General features: G+C 47.4%; 1 protein-coding gene across 1 annotated transcript in view; it reads right to left on the bottom strand.

Annotated features, from left to right (window-relative positions):
* LOC144611101 (equilibrative nucleobase transporter 1-like) overlaps positions 1-21,082 on the bottom strand; it is a 74,614-nt gene that overhangs the window by 48,894 nt on the left and 4,638 nt on the right. Inside the window, exons 3-6 of the mRNA XM_078430173.1 lie at positions 16,737-16,777; positions 7,128-7,295; positions 4,888-4,959; positions 3,681-3,813 (exon numbers count right to left, since the gene is read on the bottom strand). Coding sequence (XP_078286299.1) covers positions 3,681-3,813; positions 4,888-4,959; positions 7,128-7,295; positions 16,737-16,777 — 414 coding nt within the window. The remainder of the gene's footprint in view (positions 1-3,680; positions 3,814-4,887; positions 4,960-7,127; positions 7,296-16,736; positions 16,778-21,082) is intronic.

Genomic DNA, 21,082 nt, shown 5'->3' with positions numbered 1-21,082 from the left:
TCCTCGCAGCTAACACTGCCACCCAGCTTCGTGTCATCCGCAAACTTAGAGATGTTGCATTCAATTCCCTCGTCCAAATCATTAATATACACTGTAAATAACTGGGGTCCCAGCACTGAGCCTTGCGGTACCCCACTAGTCACTGCCTGCCATTCCGAAAAGGACCCGTTTATTCCTACTCTTTGCTTCCTGTCCGCCAACCAATTTTCTATCCACCTCAAAACTGAACCCTCAATGCCGTGTGCTTTAAGTTTGTACACCAATCTCCTATGTGGGACCTTGCCGAAGGCCTTCTGAAAGTCCAGATATAACACATCGACTGGTTCTTCCTTATCCACTCTACTAGTTACATCCTCGAAAAATTCGATAAGATTCGTCAGACATGATTTGCCTTTGGTAAATCCATGCTGACTTTGTCCGATGATTTCACCACTTACCAAATGTGATGCTATCACATCTTTAATAACTGACTCTAGCATTTTCCCCACTACCGATGTTAGGCTAACTGGTCTATAATTCCCCGTTTTCTCTCTCCCTCCCTTTTTAAAAAGTGGGGTTACATTAGCTACCCTCCAGTCCTCAGGAACTACTCCAGAATCTAAAGAGTTTTGAAAAATTATCACTAATGCATCCACTATTTCTGAGGCTACTTCCTTAAGCACTCTGGGATGCAGCCTATCTGGCCCTGGGGATTTATCTGCCTTTAATCCATTTAATTTACCTAACACCACTTCCCGACTAACCTGGATTTCCCTCAATTCCTCCATCTCATTAGACCACCGGTCCCCCGCTATTTCCGGCAGACGGTTTATGTCTTCCTTAGTGAAGACAGAACCAAAGTATTTGTTCAATTGGTCTGCCATCTCCTTGTTCCCTATGATCAATTCACCTGTTTCAGACTGCAAGGGACCTACATTTGCCTTAACTAATCTTTTTCTCTTGACATATCTATAAAAGCTTTTGCAGTCTGTTTTTATGTTCCTTGCCAGTTTTCCCTCATAGTCTATTTTCCCTTTCCTAATTAAGCCCTTTGTCCTCCTCTGCTGGACTCTGAATTTCTCCCAGTCCTCTGGTATGCTACTTTTTCTGGCTAATCTGTATGCTTCATCTTTTGTTTTAATACTATCCTTGATTTCCCTTGTTAGCCACGGATGCACTACCTTTCCTGGTTTGTTCTTTTGCCAAACTGGGATGAACACTTGGTCTTGGTCAGGCAGGTGATCAAGAACCCGATGGTCACTCTGACAGAGCTTCAGTGTTCCTCTGTGAAGATGGGAGAACCTTCCAGACGGACCACTATATCTGCAGCACTCCACAAATCAGCCCTTTATGGTAGAGTGACCGGACGGAGGCCATTCCTCAATAAAAGGCACATGACAGCCCGCTTAATGTTTGTCAAAAGGACTCTCAGACCATGGGGAACAAGATTCTCTGGTCTGATGAAACCAAGATATAACTTTTTGGCCTGAATGCCAAGCGGTACCGCTCATCAACTGGCCACCTGACCGGCGGTGAAGCATGGTGGTGGCAACATCATGCTGTGGGGATGCTTTTCAGCGGCGGGAACTGGGAGACTAGTCAGGATCGAGGGAGTGCTGAACGGAGCAAAGTACAGAGAGATCCTTGATGGAAACCTGCCCCAGAGCGTTCTGGAACAGAGACTGAGGCGGACGTTCATCTTCCAAAAGGACAACGAGCCGAGGCACACAGCCGAGACAACGCAGGAGTGGCTTCGTGACAAGTCTGTGGATGTCCTTGTGTGGCCCAGCCAGAACCCGGACTTGAGACCGATCGAACATCTCCACGTGGACGTGAAAATACCTGTGCATCGATGCTCCCCATCAAACCTGACAGAGCTTGAGAGGATCTGCAGGAAAGAATGGGAGACATTACCCAAATACAGCTGTGGCGAGCTTGTAGCGTCATACCCAAGAAGACTTGGGGCTCTATTCGCTGCCAAAGGTGCCTGAACAACGTACTGATTAAAGGATCTTGTGGGAGCCATTTTGCATTTGTTAGCTATTTTTGCATATTAATATTATTACCTTGTATCCTGCTGTAGTTTGGACACTATAGATGTAATGCAATGCTTACGTAGGAGCTTGAGTGCGGGCAGTTGGGTACGTGCTGGCAGAGTGTGTGAGCCGGGAGGTGCTGATAGAGGTTGAGCCAAATGCTCCGCCAAAAGATTCATTAGCCAAGATGTAATCGGCTGTAAATCTTATTGACAAGAAGATTAATACAGATTCCGCCGAAGTTATACCTGGCAATTCGTATCGATCGCATAGAATGTGGTAAGATGTGGAATTTTACCTAGTAAATCAATAACCTGTCGATGACAAGAGATATGCCAATTGCACCTTAAAAAAAAGAGGACTAACTACTCAAACGTCAAGGAGTGTTTCTGTTATTTATATTTGCTCGAGTCATTAAGTTTATCGTTTCACCCGTTCTATGCAAGTGGCATCTTGGGTGCTAATTGATAGACGAGAAGCTGGCCGCTACGTCGCTGAATACTTATGCGAATGTGAAATTTCAGAAATTTCTTTTTAATTACTTTGCAAACATTTCTAAACACCTGTTTTTGCTTTTTTTATTATGGGGTGTTTTGTGAAGATTGATGATAAAAAATGAATTTAATCAATTTTTAAATAAGGCTGTAGAGTAACAAAATATGGGAAAAAGTTAAGGGGTCTGAATACTTTCTGAATGCACTGTATAGAATGCATGTGCCGAGGATGATTCCAGTGGAGGGAGTGCCAAGGACCAGAGGGCAGATCCTCAGAATAAAACGACGTGCTTTGAATTGGATGTGAGGAATTCTCTAACTTTAGAGAGCTCCTCAATCCCTCTCTTTCCCCTCCCCTTCCCCGTTCTCCCAGTGTCTTCCTGTCTCCAACTGCATCTTTCCTTGTCCCGCCCCCTCCCCTGACATCAGTCTGAAGAAGGTTCTCGACCCGAAACGTCACACATTCCTTCTCTCCTGCTATGCTGCCTGACCCGCTGAGTTATTCCAGCTTTTTGTGATACATTTGAGGAATAATGTCGTTAGCCAGATGGTGGCGAATCCACGTAATTCTTTGCACACATACGGCTGTGGAGGTTATGACATTGGGTATTTCTTAAAGCGGGGAATAATAGGTTCCTGGTCAGCAAGGCGTCAAATATTACGGGCAAAAGGAAGGAAAATAGGGTTGCGAAGATAAAAAAACCCAACCATGATCGAATGGCAAAGCAGACTCGATGGACCAAGTGGTCTACTTCTAATTTGATAGTCCTATGGTTTGTAGCAATTGCTCTCCCGTTTGAGACATAGAGAGGTTATTGCACCTGCCTCAACCACTACCTAATTTCATGTACCCATTACTCTATGTGAGAAAGAGGGGCTTCTCATGTACCTGCTAAATATTTCCCCCTTTCATCTTAAATCTGTGCCATCTAGCTTCTGATTCCACTTACCAGGGTGCAAAATCATGTACATGAGTCACCTAATGTCCTCGTGGGTTTATACCATAAGTCCCATAAGGTTACCGCTCAGCCTCTTTCCCTCCAAGGAATAAGGACCCCGCTTGCTAATCCTCTCTTCCGAAATATGTGTCTTCGTCCGAGAGAATCTTGACTGAAGCCATTCGCGCAGCCGCCGCACATCCCCCGCAATCATTTACCCAAGAGTGACTTACATGGCCACGAGGCGGGTCGGCAAGATTCCGCAGTAGTCGAGCAGCGCACCGCTGGCAACACTCGCGATATTCATGATGAGAACGGCTACAGTGAAGACTAGGGTGAAGCGTTCGCCCTGCGGATCACAGTGCACTGAGAGAAAGAGTGATAGAGAGAAAATTAGAGAGAGGTGGAGTGTGAGCGCGGGCCGGAGAGCGGAAGGACGGTACGGGGAAAGGGAAACGTAGTGGAAGACTCGGTAACGGGGGGAGCGGCATGGATTTGAGAGAGGAAAATAAAATAAAAGGTAGATGTGCGGTTGAAATTGGAAGTCCAATTGAAATGGAGACATGATAGAAGTACATAAAATTAGAGAGGCATAGAATATGCCTCCCTTGAAGGCAGACACGGGTGATATTATTATGGACAACAAGGAAACAGCAGAGGGGTTGAACAGCTACTTCGGATCTGTCTTCACCAAGGAAGACACAAACAATCTCCCAGATGTACTGGAGGACAGAGGATTTGGGGGGTAGAGGAACTGAAATAAATTTTCATTAGGCGAGAAATAGTAATGGGTAGACTAATGGGACTGAAGGATGATAAATTCCCTGAGCCTGATGGTCTGCATCCCAGGGTCCTCGGGGAGGTGGCTCTAGACATAGTGGACGCATTGATGATCATTTTCCAATGTTCAATAAATTCAGGATCAGTTCTTGTGGATTGGAGGATAGCTAATGTTATCCAACTTTTTAAGAACGGATCGAGAGAGAAAACGGGGAATTACAAACCAGTTAGCCTGTCATCGGTGTTGACATGGATAGAAAATTGGTTGGGAGACAGGAAGCAAAGAGTAGGTGTAAACGGGTCCTTTCCAGAATGGCAGGCAGTGGCGAGTGGAGTGCCGTAAGGCTCGGTGTTGGGGCCTCAGCTGTTTACCATATATATTAATGATTTGCATTAATGATTAGGACCTTATCAAAGGTTTCTGAAATTCCAGGTACACTACATCCACTGTCTCTTCCTTGTCCATTTTCCTAGTTACATCCTCACAAATATCCAGAAGATTAGTCAAGCATGATTTCCCCATTCGTAAATCCATGCTGACACGAAACGATCCTGTTACTGCTATCCAAACGTTCCGCAATTTCTTCTTTTATAATTGACTCCAGCAAGGGACTGAATATCATTCCTTAGCAACAGAGCGACCCCGCCCCCTGTGCCCACCTGTCTGTGGTCGATAGGTCGTGTAACGCTGAATATTCAGCTCCCAGGCCTGGTCTTTTTGCAGCCACGTCTCTGTAATACCCACAACATCATACTTGCCAATATCTAACTTGGCCTCAAGCTTATCCACTTTATTTTTTATGCTTCGCGCATTCAAATGCAACCCTTTAACTTCGGTATTCACCTCCCCTCTCACACCGTCACTGTTAGCCTTCTCTTGTCCCTTATCGAAATGTCCTTACCATTAATTCGGGAGTCTTTTGCAACTTTTCCTGTAATCACTTCCCCTTTAACTCCATCTTTATATGCCGAATATGTCAACCCCTCACCCGCACTATTTTATTTAAACCCACACGTGTAACAGTAGCAAACCTGCCTGCCATAACGTTGGTCCCCCTCCAGTTAAGGTGTAACCCGCCCCTTTTGTACAGGTCATCCCTACCCCAGAAGAGATCCGAATGGTCTATAAATCTAAATCCCTGCTCCCTGCACCAGCCCCTCAGGCACACATTCATATTCACTGTCTCCCTGTTCCTGCTCTCACCAGCACGAGGTACAGGAAGCAATCCAGAGATAACCACCCTATAAGTCCTGCTTTTCAGTCTACTTCCTTGCTCTTTAAACTCACGATGCAAATCCTACTTCCTCTTCCCCTCGACGTCGTTTGTGCCCAAATGCACGACTACCTCTGATTGTTCATCTTCCTTTTCGAGGATGTTCGGAAGTCGGTCCGTGACATCTTTAACCCTGGCACCAGGGAGGCAACAGACCATCCTCGAGTCTCGCTTTCCACCACAGAATCTCCTATCCGCACATGGGACAATGGAGTCACCCACCACTACGGCTCTGTCCGACGTCGGTCTCACCGGTAGAGTCTCATCGACTTGTCCGGCGTTCGGACTGGAAGCATCTTCTGCCCTGACAGCTCCCAAGTGGGTGCACCTGTTTTCATTCGGCACAGCCACCGGGGTCTCCTGCACTCCATTTGTACTACCCTTTCTCACAGTCAACCACCTTTGCTCTTCCTCTATCCTTGGCGTGACAACCTCACTGTAGGTCCTGTCCAGGAAACTATCGTTATCCCGGTAGGCTCTGAGGCCAACCAACTGCTTCTCCAGTTCCCCAACACGTTCACGCAGGAGCTGCATCTGGACAGAATTCCTGCAAGTGTAGTTCGCAGAAGCTCCAGCGGTGTCCCTGCCTTCCCACATCCTATAGGAAACACACTGCACCAACACTCCTGTTATTTCTTCAGTGAGCAAAATCACAAGTCAAAGTTCAAACAAGCGTAGCCTCCTTGCCTCTGCCTTCTCACCGAAGACTCTCAAGCCAAAGATTCACACTTTACCTCCCAAAGCACTTCACCCCCAAGGCTGCTCCGCTACAGCTGCACATTTGTATCTGCTACCTAATCAAGTACTTTGGGGCTGATTAGTAAATTACCTGAACCTGGGTCTTGGCGCTCTTTTTAAACTGCCTTTACCTGTGAGTCTCCTTCTTTTGTAACAAACTTTCCAGCCAATGAACTCTTTACTCCGTTTTTAAACTGCCTGCACCTCTGAGCTCCACGCAAGGATAACACTAGAACCTGGGTCTTGGCGCTCTTATTAAACTGCCTTTACCTGTGAGTCACCTTCTTTTGTAACAAACTTTCAAGCCAATGAACACTTTACTCCGTTTTTAAACGGCCTGCTTCTCTGAGCTCCACGCAAGTATAACAGGTATTCAGGAATAGTGTTGCCTGATTTAACGGATAGCATGCAAACATTTTTTTCACAGTACCTCGGTAAATCTGACAACAATAAAAATGAACGGAAAACTAAACGTAATCAATTTCCCCTCTTTAAAGTACCTCACGCCACCATTCCACCTCTATACCGTCTCCGGATTTACATCTTACTCCTGCACAGCTCTGCTCACCTTACATGAATTTGTCTCATTTTTCCTTCTCACCTGTCAATTACTCCACTCACAATCAATAATCCACGCGTGTATCCAGCAACGACTTTGCCCCAGCACCCATCTATCTTTTCCAGCTTCTCTTCAACTACAGCCGTTTGGAAAGGGCCTCCACTCGATTCGTCACATGCACATTCCCTTCATAAATGTTGCCGGATCCCCAGAGTTCCTGGAGCAATTTGTGTTTTGCCCAAAATCCCAACATCTGATATCTCTTGCTTCTCCGTTCCAATGACACTCCACGACCTACTTCTCCCCCTGCACTATTCTCGGTCACTTACCAGTGGCATTCCTCGTCCCAGGATCGCTGGAGTTGCACAGAGGGATACAGAGGTCAGCGAAGTAATCTTCCTCTTTCAGCACAAAGACCAGGGAAGGCCAGCCTTGGATCTCACCCGCAAAGGCGAGGCACTCTGTGGCTCCAGCAACACACGTCAAAAACAATTTGACTTTTTCGCTCAGCTTTCGCACGGTCATAATTCAAAGCAATCGCTCTGAGCACCGACAAAGGTCACTGCCTCTCTGACAGCGCTAGTCTCGTACGTTGCTGCTTCAAAATACAATGTTGGCTCTTTACCAGAGCACTTGCTGTGCTGTGTGCTTCTGTGCTGCGTGGTACGTTTCGATGTTCAATAACACCACCAGAGCGAAATGTCATAAGATTTCAGCTGGACTTTAAAATATTTTGTGAAACTAGTTCCAGTTGTCCCGTTTCAGATTCAGTGCTGAAAGCAAATTAAGTAATATGCGAAATGAAGATCACGCAAGAGATTTTGGAGGCAGATCAATAGTTGGAGGCCCACGGTCTAGGCTTAAGCTCAGGGGTGACCGCGCTTTTGCGGTTGCAGCTCCTAGACTGTGGAACAGCATCCCTCTCCCCATCAGAACTGCCCCCTCCATCGACTCCTTTAAGTCCAGGCTCAAAACCTATTTATACTCCCTAGCGTTTGAGGCTCATTGAGGAGGCGCTGTGAACTGTTTGCGTGCTACTGTATGTTTCATTCTTTTCCCATTGGAACCTAATCAGATGTACAGCACTTTGGTCAACGTGGGTTGTTTTTAAATGTGCTATACAAATAAAATTGACTTGACTTAACTTGACATGAATAGTTTCCCTGGAATGGCAATAGGGCGGTGATGGAGCGCCAAATTGTAGAGCTACATTCTCTCCAGAGATGCTGCCTGTCTCCCTGAGTTACTCCGGAATTTCGTGTCTACCTTTGTACAAGGGCATCATTGACAGAGTGACTTGCATGGGTTATCTCCGAGATCTTCGGTTTTCTCCCACACTCCAACGGCGTACAGGCAGTTAGGTGAATTGGTTTGGTATGATCGGAAAATTGTCCATTGTGGCGGATATCGTTAGTGCGCGGGAATCACTGGACAGTGCGGAATAGATGGGCCGAAGGACCTGTTTCCGCGCTGTATCTTTAAAACCGAAAACTAAAATGAAGAAATAGTTTTGTTGATCAATAAAAATGCCGGTGCTGTACTCAGAGATGACTCAGTCGGTTACGCCTACTGAGACGTCATGGGTTGATCCCTAAAATCAGAATAGATATTATATTCTAAAGTGAATATATTATACGGTGAACATTGCCAAGTGAAGATCGAGGATTATATGCAGAAGAAAGCGAATAACAGTGTTATTGTAGATGAAGACTTTAATTTCTCCAATATCAACAGGAACTTACTCCGACCAAGGAGATTAGGCGGGCGCATTTTTTAGGTGTATTCAAAAGGGTTTCCTGAAACAATGTGGGACCGCAGTGAACTATTTATTGGCGAAATGAGCCAGGCCAGATGTCAGTACAGCATCATTCAATCATTGAATCACTCGTGTTCAGGTGGAAGAAGAATTTGAGGTGGAAGAAGAATAAACAGTTAAATCGGCCATATATTCTGTGCCCTTGCCTGGTATTGACGGAGTTGCTCTTAACCCGGGTAATTCAGCTTTATCTGCCATCACGGTGAGCGCACACACACGAGGGAAATAACAGTTCCTGATTAGGATGGTAAACAGGACTTTGACCACTTTTCACATTTCCCCACACCCTGCCGTGCCGCAGGAACGTGCAGTGATCAGCATGGTCACCTTGAGAAACCCCAGTGGCAAGGCGGCGTTCACGCAAAAACACTGGCTGAGATTCGGTCGCCCCCTTGGTAGGAATGATGGGGAGGACGTTGAAGCGGGATAGATGGTACGAATCGCCGCAGAATTGGTCAATTTGCCTATAGTTTGCTCAACATTTTGGGGGTTAAAATAGCTGATCATTTTCCTCTCAACCCCATTCTTCTGATTTCTCCCCTAAACATTTGATGTCCTTACCCTGTGCCAATTATCTTATCTGGGATTGCACACAAAATGTGAAGTCATCCCTCGCCCCCACTTTTTGAGCAAATCATAGATGGATTATCTGTGTCAAAACATTCCAAATGATCCACACTATCCAGGTAGTGTAGGAAAATATCAGAAGATGCTGGTACCAATCGAAGGTATCACAAAATGCTGGTGTAATTCTGCGGGTCAGGCAGCATCTCAGGAGAGAAGGAATGGGTGACGTTTCGCGTCGAGACCCTTATTCAGACTGAAGACGGGTCTCGACCCGAAACGTCACCCATTCCTTCTCTCCTGAGATGCTGCCTCATCCGCTGAGTTACTCCAGCATTTTGTGATGCCAGGGGAGGTAGTTGATTCTGGGACTATCGCAACGTTTGAGAAACGGTTCGACAGTTGCATGTATATGACAGGTTTAGAGCGATTTGGGTCAAACGCAGGCAGGTGAAACTCGTATGGCTGGAATATGTTGGCCGAAATGAGAAAGTTAGGCAGAATGGCTGTTTCCACGCTCTATGACTCGATACATTCTTAACGGTTATTTAGTTATAAATCGACGATTTATCCTATCCAAACTTTCGACCAATACCGAGTTGGCAGTTGCCGTTCTATCAATACTGTACCATTCCCCAATATATCCCGTGTCCTTACCTTGTTCTGAACTCCGGTTCTGGTTCTGGCCTGAGGAAGTCTTCGTATATGCCTTCTCGGTAAGCTGACACACCCTTGGTAAAGATCAGTTCTACAATATCAAACAGGACTTTGACCTTGTCAGCACGTACTTTAGACTTTGGACTTGAGAATTACAGCGCGTAAACATGCATTTGGGCACGCAGAATCTGCGTCGATAATCAATCACCCCATGCACTAACACTATCCAACAAACTATGAACCATTTGCAATTTTAAACAAAGCCTAATAACCTAAAAATCCGGGAGTCTTTGGCGTTAACGAGGAAACCGGAACACACGGCGAAAACCCACGCGGCCACTATCCGTACAGATAGTACCCGCAGTCAGAATCGAACTCGGGTCTCTGTCGCTGTAAGGCAGCATCTCTACCGCTACACCACTGCGTCGGGCCTAAGCCACTGTGCCGCCCCTGTTGTACCTTGCAACTGGAACTGTTCTGCACACACTCTCAGTTAAATCTAATAGTTCTAATACAGAGTTAAACGCAACATTGGTAATCTGAGCGTGAGCTCAATGTAACATTCCTCTCGAAGAACATCGCACAGTACAGCACAGAAACTGGGCCTCCGGTTCACAATTTCTGTGTCAAACATAATGTCACGATAAACTAATGCCCTTTGCGTGCGCCTGATCCATATCCACCCACGCCCTGCATATCCTCGTGCCTATGAAAGATTCTCTCAAGTATCACTGTCACATCTAGCACCCCTGGCAGCGCCCACCAACTTCTGTGTAAAAACAAAACACACAGAATGCCTGTGCATCCCCGTTGTCCCTCGAGCCTTAAAACCATTTCCTCGATTTAATGGCATTTTCACCCTGAGGAACAAAGGTTCCGCCTCTATACCCAACCTATGCCTCTCTCATAATCTATCTCGCAACCTGCTCTCCTAACATTCATATAGGGTGTTCAGTATATGAAACGAGCTGCCAGAGGAAATAACCGAGGTAGGTATCACAACAACGTTCGAAGGACGTTTTGGCACCTATGGTTTCGAAGGGTTTGGGCCACATACTGGATAAGGCGACGAGGGCAGATGGGTCATCGTGATCGACACGGACGAACTGGGCATGTTTCCGCATGGTATGACTCTCGATATTACGTCATTCAATGATCAGACACAGAAATGGGTGCACAAAATGGGCAAAATATACGGCTCATGATCATTACAATAATTTCCTCGATTTATTGGAATTTATCTGGCAATCAATCTGTCTCACTCCAATGCACACACAATATTCTGGAGTAACTCAGCGGGACAGGCAGACCTTTTTCAGACTAATATCAGAGGATGAGCCAGCGCTGCCGTCGCAGCTGCGGCTTGCCTGCTGTCCGTCTGTCTTTTGTGTTTTTTGTTGTTTTTGTCTGAATTGTAGTTTAATATGATGTAGTGTTGTATGTTATGTTTTGTGGGGGGGGGGGGGGGTGGGAGGGAACGGGAACTGTAACATTCTCTCTCCAGAACGGAGACGTGACCTTTGTTCTGTGTCGTGTCTCCGTTCCCGTTGCAAATCGAAGGTATTTATTCACAAAATGCTGGAGTAACTCAGCAGGTCAGGCAGCATCTCGGGAGAGAAGGAATGGGTGACGTTTCGGGTTGATACCCTTCTTCAGACTGATGTCAGGGGGGCGGGACAAAGGAAGGATATAGGTGGAGACAAAGTTATTGACAGAGTCATTGACAGAGTGTCCCACTATGGAAGCAGCACCGCACTATAGGCGTTTCGCTATTTGGGATGGAAATTACCGAGTACCCCTATTTCGTGGATAGGCCAATACTGACACTGATCCGCACCGTGGGAAGCACAGTACTGAAGCCAAAATGTGAGCGTCACGGATCTAACCCCTCTGAAAGCTTGTTCCATATACCGCGTAGAGGGGTAGAGATGGGTGGCCGGCAAAAGTGTGATGTAGTCAGTGCAGAAGAATGCTGTGTGTGTGTCCTCCCTCGATTCCACTTCTCTGTGTAAAAGACTGTACTTCTCTATACGGAGTTCTAGTTTCTCCGCGTGACTTGCATGGGTTATCTCCGAGATCTTCGGTTTTCTCCCACACTCCAACGGCGTACAGGCAGTTAGGTGAATTGGTTTGGTATGATCGGAAAATTGTCCATTGTGGCGGATATCGTTAGTGCGCGGGAATCACTGGACAGTGCGGAATAGATGGGCCGAAGGACCTGTTTCCGCGCTGTATCTTTAAAACCGAAAACTAAAATGAAGAAATAGTTTTGTTGATCAATAAAAATGCCGGTGCTGTACTCAGAGATGACTCAGTCGGTTACGCCTACTGAGACGTCATGGGTTGATCCCTAAAATCAGAATAGATATTATATTCTAAAGTGAATATATTATACGGTGCCCCATTGCCAAGTGAAGATCGAGGATTATATGCAGAAGAAAGCGAATAACAGTGTTATTGTAGATGAAGACTTTAATTTCTCCAATATCAACAGGGACTTACTCCGACCAAGGAGATTAGGCGGGCGCATTTTTTAGGTGTATTCAAAAGGGTTTCCTGAAACAATGTGGGACCGCAGTGAACTATTTATTGGCGAAATGAGCCAGGCCAGATGTCAGTACAGCATCATTAAATCATTGAATCACTCGTGTTCAGGTGGAAGAAGAATTTGAGGTGGAAGTAGAATAAACAGTTAAATCGGACATATATTCTGTGCCCTTGCCTGGTATTGACGGAGTTGCTCTTAACCCGGGTAATTCAGCTTTATCTGCCATCACGGTGAGCGCACACACACGAGGGAAATAACAGTTCCTGATTAGGATGGTAAACAGGACTTTGACCACTTTTCACATTTCCCCACACCCTGCCGTGCCGCAGGAACGTGCAGTGATCAGCATGGTCACCTTGAGAAACCCCAGTGGCAAGGCGGCGTTCACGCAAAGACACTGCTGAGATTCGGTCGCCCCCTTGGTAGGAATGATGGGGAGGACGTTGAAGCGGGTACGAATCGCCGCAGAATTGGTCAATTTGCCTATAGTTTGCTCAACATTTTGGGGGTTAAAATAGCTGATCATTTTCCTCTCAACCCCATTCTTCTGATTTCTCCCCTAAACATTTGATGTCCTTACCCTGTGCCAATTATCTTATCTGGGATGTGAAGTCATCCCTCGCCCCCACTTTTTGAGCAAATCATAGATGGATTATCTGTGTCAAAACATTCCAAATGATCCACACTATCCAGGTAGTGTAGGAAAATATCAGAAGATGCTGGTACCAATCGAAGGTATCACAAAATGCTGGTGTAATTCTGCGGGTCAGGCAGCATCTCAGGAGAGAAGGAATGGGTGACGTTTCGGGTCGAGACCCTTATTCAGACTGAAGACGGGTCTCGACCCGAAACGTCACCCATTCCTTCTCTCCTGAGATGCTGCCTCATCCGCTGAGTTACTCCAGCATTTTGTGATGCCAGGGGAGGTAGTTGATTTTGGGACTATCGCAACGTTTGAGAAACGGTTCGACAGTTGCATGTATATGACAGGTTTAGAGCGATTTGGGTCAAACGCAGGCAGGTGAAACTCGTATGGCTGGAATATGTTGGCCGAAATGAGAAAGTTAGGCAGAATGGCTGTTTCCACGCTCTATGACTCGATACATTCTTAACGGTTATTTAGTTATAAATCGACGATTTATCCTATCCAAACTTTCGACCAATACCGAGTTGGTAGTTGCCGTTCTATCAATACTGTACCATTCCCCAATATATCCCGTGTCCTTACCTTGTTCTGAACTCCGGTTCTGGTTCTGGCCTGAGGAAGTCTTGGTATATGCCTTCTCGGTAAGCTGACACACCCTTGGTAAAGATCAGTTCTACAATATCAAACAGGACTTTGACCTTGTCAGCACGTACTTTAGACTTTGGACTTGAGAATTACAGCGCGTAAACATGCATTTGGGCACGCAGAATCTGCGTCGATAATCAATCACCCCATGCACTAACACTATCCAACAAACTATGAACCATTTGCAATTTTAAACAAAGCCTAATAACCTAAAAATCCGGGAGTCTTTGGCGTTAACGAGGAAACCGGAACACACGGCGAAAACCCACGCGGCCACTATCCGTACAGATAGTACCCGCAGTCAGAATCGAACTCGGGTCTCTGTCGCTGTAAGGCAGCATCTCTACCGCTACACCACTGCGTCGGGCCTAAGCCACTGTGCCGCCCCTGTTGTACCTTGCAACTGGAACTGTTCTGCACACACTCTCAGTTAAATCTAATAGTTCTAATACAGAGTTAAACGCAACATTGGTAATCTGAGCGTGAGCTCAATGTAACATTCCTCTCGAAGAACATCGCACAGTACAGCACAGAAACTGGGCCTCCGGTTCACAATTTCTGTGTCAAACATAATGTCACGATAAACTAATGCCCTTTGCGTGCGCCTGATCCATATCCACCCACGCCCTGCATATCCTCGTGCCTATGAACGATTCTCTCAAGTATCACTGTCACATCTAGCACCCCTGGCAGCGCCCACCAACTTCTGTGTAAAAACAAAACACACAGAATGCCTGTGCATCCCCGTTGTCCCTCGAGCCTTAAAACCATTTCCTCGATTTAATGGCATTTTCACCCTGAGGAACAAAGGTTCCGCCTCTATACCCAACCTATGCCTCTCTCATAATCTATCTCGCAACCTGCTCTCCTAACATTCATATAGGGTGTTCAGTATATGAAACGAGCTGCCAGAGGAAATAACCGAGGTAGGTATCACAACAACGTTCGAAGGACGGTTTGGCACCTATGGTTTCGAAGGGTTTGGGCCACATACTGGATAAGGCGACGAGGGCAGATGGGTCATCGTGATCGACACGGACGAACTGGGCATGTTTCCGCATGGTATGACTCTCGATATTACGTCATTCAATGATCAGACACAGAAATGGGTGCACAAAATGGGCAAAATATACGGCTCATGATCATTAAAATAATTTCCTCGATTTATTGGAATTTATCTGGCAATCAATCTGTCTCACCCCAATGCACACACAATATTCTGGAGTAACTCAGCGGGACAGGCAGACCCTTCTTCAGACTAATATCAGAGGAGGAGCCAGCGCTGCCGTCGCAGCTGCGGCTTGCCTGCAGTCCGTCTGTCTTTTGTGTTTTTTGTTGTTTTTGTCTGAATTGTAGTTTAATATGATGTAGTGTTGTATGTTATGTTTTGTGGGGGGGGGGGAGGTGGGAGGGAACGGGAACTGTAACATTCTTTCTCCAGAACGGAGACGTGACCTTTGTTCTGTGTCGTGTCTCCGTTCCCGTTGCGGCCTACCACCGGCCATTCACCTGGGAACACCTGGGGCTCTGGTTCGCAGAGCCCGCGGCGCGGACTCACCACCTGCGGCGCTGGCTGCCTGCGGATGCTGCGGGAACGGCTGCGACTCGTCTCCGGAGGCTCCGGCGCGGGCCGCGTGGACGTCGGAAGCCCGCAGGCCCCTGGGTGGGGGCCGACATCGGGAGCTCCGGCAGCGGCAGCGGCAGCGTGTTCGCCCGCCCCGAATCGCGGGGCTTGGGTCGGCCCGCCACGGACCTTTCACCGTCCGGATCGGCCTGAAATAGGCCGTTGACCTTTCACCGCCCAGCGGGGGCTTCAATGTCGGGAGCCCCGACCGCCCCGACGTGGCAACTCCAACAGCCTGACCACGGGACAAGACGGCAGGGAAGAGAAAAATACATTTTGGCCTTCCATCACAGTGAGGAGGGACTGGAGGAGACTCACTGTGATGGGTGTTTCTTTTTGTTTGGTGTTAGTTGTGATTGTATGTGTTATTGCATTTTTATTGATTAATCTTATTGGTCTTATTGTTCAACTGCGGGTAATGTTTCATTTTGCTACACATTTATGTGTATGTAACAAATAAACGACTATTGACTATTGACTATTGATATCAGAGAAGAATGTAGTCGGATGCAGTAAGACGGTGGGAGAACTGGGAAGGGGGTGGGGATGGAGAGAGAGAGTCAGCAAGGACTATTTTAAGTTAGACAGGTCAATGTCCATACCGCTGGTGTTTAAGATACCCAAGCGAAATATGAGGTGCTGTTCCTCCAATTTGCACCGGGGCCTCACTCTGACAATGGAGGAGGCCCAGGACAGAAAGGTCAGATTGGGAACGGGAGGGGGAGTTAAGTGCTTACCAACTGGGAGATCAGGGAGGATTCGGCGGACTGAGCGGAGTTGATCAGCGAAACGATCGCCGAACCTGCACTTAGGATCTCGCCGAAGTACAGAAGTTGACACCTGGAATAGCGGATAGAGTAGATGAGCTTGGAGCAGATGTAAGTGAACCTGTGCCTCACCTGAAAAGACTGTCGGGGTCCTTGGATGGTGTCGAGGGGGAGGGGGGAGGTAACCTACAGCAGTTGCATAGAAACACAGAACATAGGTGCAGGAGGAGGCCATTTGGCACTTCGAGCCAGTTCCGACATTCAAAGTGATCTTGGCTGATCATCCAGTCAGTAACCTGCGCCTGATGTCTCCCTATATCCCTTGATTCTTCTCGGCCCGAGAGCTCTATCCAACTCTCTTCTAAATTCATCCAGTGAACTGGCCTCTACTGCCTTCTGTCGCAGAGAATCCCACAAATTCACATCTCTCAGGGTGATTTTCTTTTTCTCATCTCATTTTTAAATGGCCTTCCCTTTATTCTTGGACTGTGGCCCCTGATTCTGGACTCCTCCAACATTGCGAACATTTTTCCTGCATCTACCTTGCCCAATCCTTTATAATTTTATACGTTTCAATAAGCTTCCCACTCGTCCTTCTAAATTCCACTGAATACAAGCCCAGCCTTTCCAATCTTTCCTCATATGACTGTCCCGCCATCCCGGGGATTAACCTCGTGAACCCACGCTGCACTGCCTCAATAGCAAGGATGTCCTTCCTCAAATTATGAGACCAAAACTGCACAGAGTAGTCAAGTCAAGTCAATTTTATTTGTATAGCACATTTAAAAACAACCCACGTTGACCAAAGTGCTGGACATCTGATTAGGTACTAAGGAAAAAAGAAAAGAAACATACAGTTCACGCAAACAGTTCACAGCGCCTCCTCAATGAGCCTCAAAAGCTAGGGAGTAGAAATAGGTTTTAGGCCTCGACTTAAAGGAGTCGATGGAGGGGGCAGTTCTAATGGGGAGCGGGATGCTGTTCCACAGTCTAGGAGCTGCAACCGCAAAAGCGCGGTCACCCCTGAGCTTAAGCCTAGACCGCGGGATAGTGAGTAGCCCCAAGTCGGCCGACCTGAGGGACCTGGAGTTAGAGAGGTGGGTTAGAAGATTTTTGATGTCGGGGGGGAATGTCCATTTAGGGCTTTATACGTGAATAGGAGGAGCTTGAAGTTGATTCTGTACCGTACAGGGAGCCAGTGGAGAGAGGCCAGAATCGGGCTGATGTGGTCCCTTTTACGGGTACCCGTCAGGAGTCTCGCTGCGGCGTTTTGGACCAGTTGCAGGCAGGACAGGGAAGATTGGCTGATCCCAGTGTATAGGGAGTTGCAGTAGTCTAGGCGGGAGGAAATGAAAGCGTGAATGATTTTTTCTGTGTCGTCGAATTGGAGGAAAGGTTTGATTTTAGGTATGGTTCGAAGTTGGAAAAAGCTGGCTTTTACCATAGCGTTGACTTGCGTATCAAATTTTAATGCAGAGTCAAATATCATGCCGAGGTTTTTGACATGCGGTTTGACTAGGCAGGATAGACTTCCAAGACTGCCTGTTATCGATTTGATGGAGTCGGGGGGGCCAAATAGGATGACCTCAGACTTGCTCTCATTTAATTGGAGGAAGTTCTGTGCCATCCAACATTTTATGTCCTCAAGGCAGTGTAAGAGGCTGTTTAAATTTGACTGGTTGTTGGGTTTCAGGGGGAGGTAAAGCTGAGTGTCATCGGCATAGCAGTGGAAAGAAATGCCGTGCCTTTGAATGATTTGGCCAAGGGGGAGCATGTATAGAGAGAAGAGAATGGGGCCTAGGGTGGAGCCTTGTGGAACTCCGCAGGAGAGGCTAGCTGTAGCAGAGGAATAACTGCCTATGTTGATGGCGAAACTCCTATCTTTGAGGTACGAAGCGAACCAGCTCAGGGCAGTGCCATCAATGCCAACCGCGTACCGGAGACGGTCAATAAGGATGGTGTGGTCCACTGTATCGAACGCTGCGCTGAGGTCGAGAAGGAGCAGGATTGCACAGTCGCCGGTGTCGATGGCGAGAAGCAGGTCGTTGTGTACCTGCAACAAGGCAGAATCTGTGCTGTGGTGGGCTCTGAAACCTGACTGGAAACCTTCCAGGATGGTGTTTTGGTGCAGGTAGGGCATTAATTGGTTTAGAATTGCCTTTTCAAGGACTTTTGACAGGAATGGCAGTTTGGAAATTGGTCTGTAGTTGCTAGGCAAGGTGGGGTCTAGGTTAGGTTTTTTCAGTAGGGGCTGGACCACCGCTTGCTTGAAACTGGTTGGAACAGTGCCAGTGGCCAGAGAACTGTTGATAATAGAGAGGATGCTGGGAACGGCTATTGCAATGACATCCTTCAGAAGGGCAGTGGGGGCAGGATCAAGGGGGCAGGTTGCAGGTTTCATAGCGGAGACAAGCTTTGCAAGGGAGGATAGAGTGACGGGTTGGAAGCAGTCCAATTTAGATGAACAGACTAGTGAGACAGCTAGGTCACGGGTGGGAGGGGAAATTTTCATTCTAATCTTCTCAACTTTGTTGGTGAAAAATTTAGCGAATTCTTCGCACTTAGCAGGGGACCCAACTAAGCTGGTACTGGGGGCGGGACATATGACAGAGGTAAATAGGACCTTGGAGTTATGAGAGTTTTTGGAAATAAGGTCGGAGAAGTATTGTGCTCTAGCAGACTTTACTGCTTCCTGGTATTTGAGAAGATTGTTTCTCAGAATTTCGAAGGAAATTTGAAGCTTGTCACATTTCCACCTCCTTTCTGATTTTCTGCACTCCCTTCTTAGGGCTTTGGTGGTGTCATTGAGCCAAGGTCGACCTTTGGGCTTAGGCTTTTTCATTTTAAGGGGAGCGATAGAATCCAGGATGGAAGAGCAAGTGATATTAAATAAAGAGGCGAGATCCTCAGTGATGAGATGGGGGGAGAGGCCTCAATAGTGCAGATGTTGGGGCAGCTGTGAGAGCCTCGGAGAATTTACTGGCAGTCAATGAATTTATGTCGCGGGAGTAGCGAACAGGGAAATGAGATTTTGCGGGAGATAAAGGCAGAGATGCGTTAAAAATGATAGCGCTGTGGTCCGATAGACAGGCTTCAGTAGTTTCAATGTTGTTGATTGGGAATCCGGACGATAACACTAGGTCGAGAGTATGGCCTAACTTGTGAGTGGGTCCCGCGGTGTGAAGAGTCAGATTGAAGGCCTCAACCAGGTGCATAAATTCACTCACAAGAGGCTTAGTGGGACAGCAAACATGAATATTAAAGTCACCAAGAATCATGATCCGGTCAAATTTGGGCAAAATGCTAGAAATCAGATCAGCAAATTGGGTGATGAAGTCCTTATGCATTTTTGGTGGGCGATACACAAGAACAATTAAGAGGGGATAGGCTAGGCCTACTTTAATTAGTTGCACCTCGAAACTGGAGAAATGATCAGCGTTCAGGAGGCGGCAGTTGAAATGTTTTTTAAACACAGTGGCTAAGCCCCCACCGCGTCCGGAGAGCCTAGGCGAGGTGAAGAAGTTACAGTCATCAGGACAGAGTTCCACGAGTGGAGCAAGCTCACCAGGGTTAAGCCAGGATTCTGTGAGCAGTAAGAAGTCCAATCCACGGGTGGTGAAGAAGTCGTTGAGGATGAAGGTCTTGTTCTGCAGGGATCTTGCGTTGATCAGGGCCACTTTAGCAGGCACAGCAGGGACAGCAGGTGAACTTCGGTCTGGTAGCGGCTCCCACGCCAGCGGGTGGAGGTTCAGGGAGACCACGCCGCTGCGCTTCACAGATGGCCTTGCTGGGAGCCCGCGGGCCGGCAGTCCAGGGACCGGGATGATCGGTCGAAGAGCGGCATACCTGAGCTCGAGGGAGCGCCGGTGGATGGAGCTGTAAGGTCGACCAGGTCCGACTTCGCAGCGCTGGGCAAGGTAGGCCGCTGTTGGATGAGCGCGGGCGAGGTTTTTTAAATTTTCAAATGTTCCCGCGGGTTTACCCCGCCTCCTAGCGCGGTGCGTGCGGCGGTGGATGTAAGGCTGGGCCCGCACATCTACCGGGAGTTGATCGAGGAGCGATCGTTGGAAGAAACTTTGTCCGGGACCTGGACTGAAGAAGTCGACGACGGAGGGTCGGATCAACAGGAGGGTTCGGCGGTCGTAGACCAAAGTGGCTCGAAGAACACTACGATCTCTAGGTGAGCGACGACAGGCAGCCAAACACAACGGCGCGGCCATATTGCATGTAATTCATATGTGGTCTCAACAAGGCGCTATCAAACTGCAGAAGGATCTCTTTGCTACAGTACTCAAATCCTCTCGTTATGATGCATACTTTCAGTGACTGTTGTACAAGGGCACCTTGTACCTCGTTCCATATCCCTTTTTCCTATGACACCATTGAGATAATAATCTGCCTCCTTGAGCGGAGCGAGTGTAACAAATATTAGTTTAATTTCCGCACTGTATCACTTAACTAAACTAGTGGGTGAACGGGCGATCGCTGGTCGGCACGGACTCGGTGGGTCGAAGCGCCTGTTTCTGCTCTGTCTCTCGAAACTAAACGAGTCTTTGAACGGGAAATCGCTGGTGATCCACAAAAAAAATCACCATTCCCCTGCCGTTATCCAGAGAACCCATGATGGTCAACATCTCCACTGGATTGGTGGTGGTGCTACAGATCGGATAGAGGGGGCAGAAAGGGGGGGCAGAAAGAGGGGGGAGAGAGAGAGCGAGTGAAAGAGAGAGCGGAGACACAGGGGGGAGATGGGAAGAGACGGGGAGACAGAGTACGAAGAGATGAGAGAGAGAGAGAGGGGGGAATTGCGGTATCAAATATTAGGCTAGTTTAATTTATTAATGTAAATGTATTCTTATGGTGGAGGGGGGAGAGAAAGGGAGGAGAGAGAGAGAGAAGTAACAGAGAGAAAGAGAAGGCAGAGAGGGAGACGGGAAGGGAAGGGGAGGGAGAGGGAGAGGGTAACAAATATTGGATTAATTTATTGTTGTAAATTTATTATAGTAAAGTAAAGAGG

Source organism: Rhinoraja longicauda, chromosome 39, assembly GCF_053455715.1.
Source record: "Rhinoraja longicauda isolate Sanriku21f chromosome 39, sRhiLon1.1, whole genome shotgun sequence".
NCBI lineage: Eukaryota > Metazoa > Chordata > Chondrichthyes > Rajiformes > Arhynchobatidae > Rhinoraja > Rhinoraja longicauda.
Note: the sequence above shows the minus strand (reverse complement) of the source record. Positions and strands in the feature narration are given on the sequence as shown.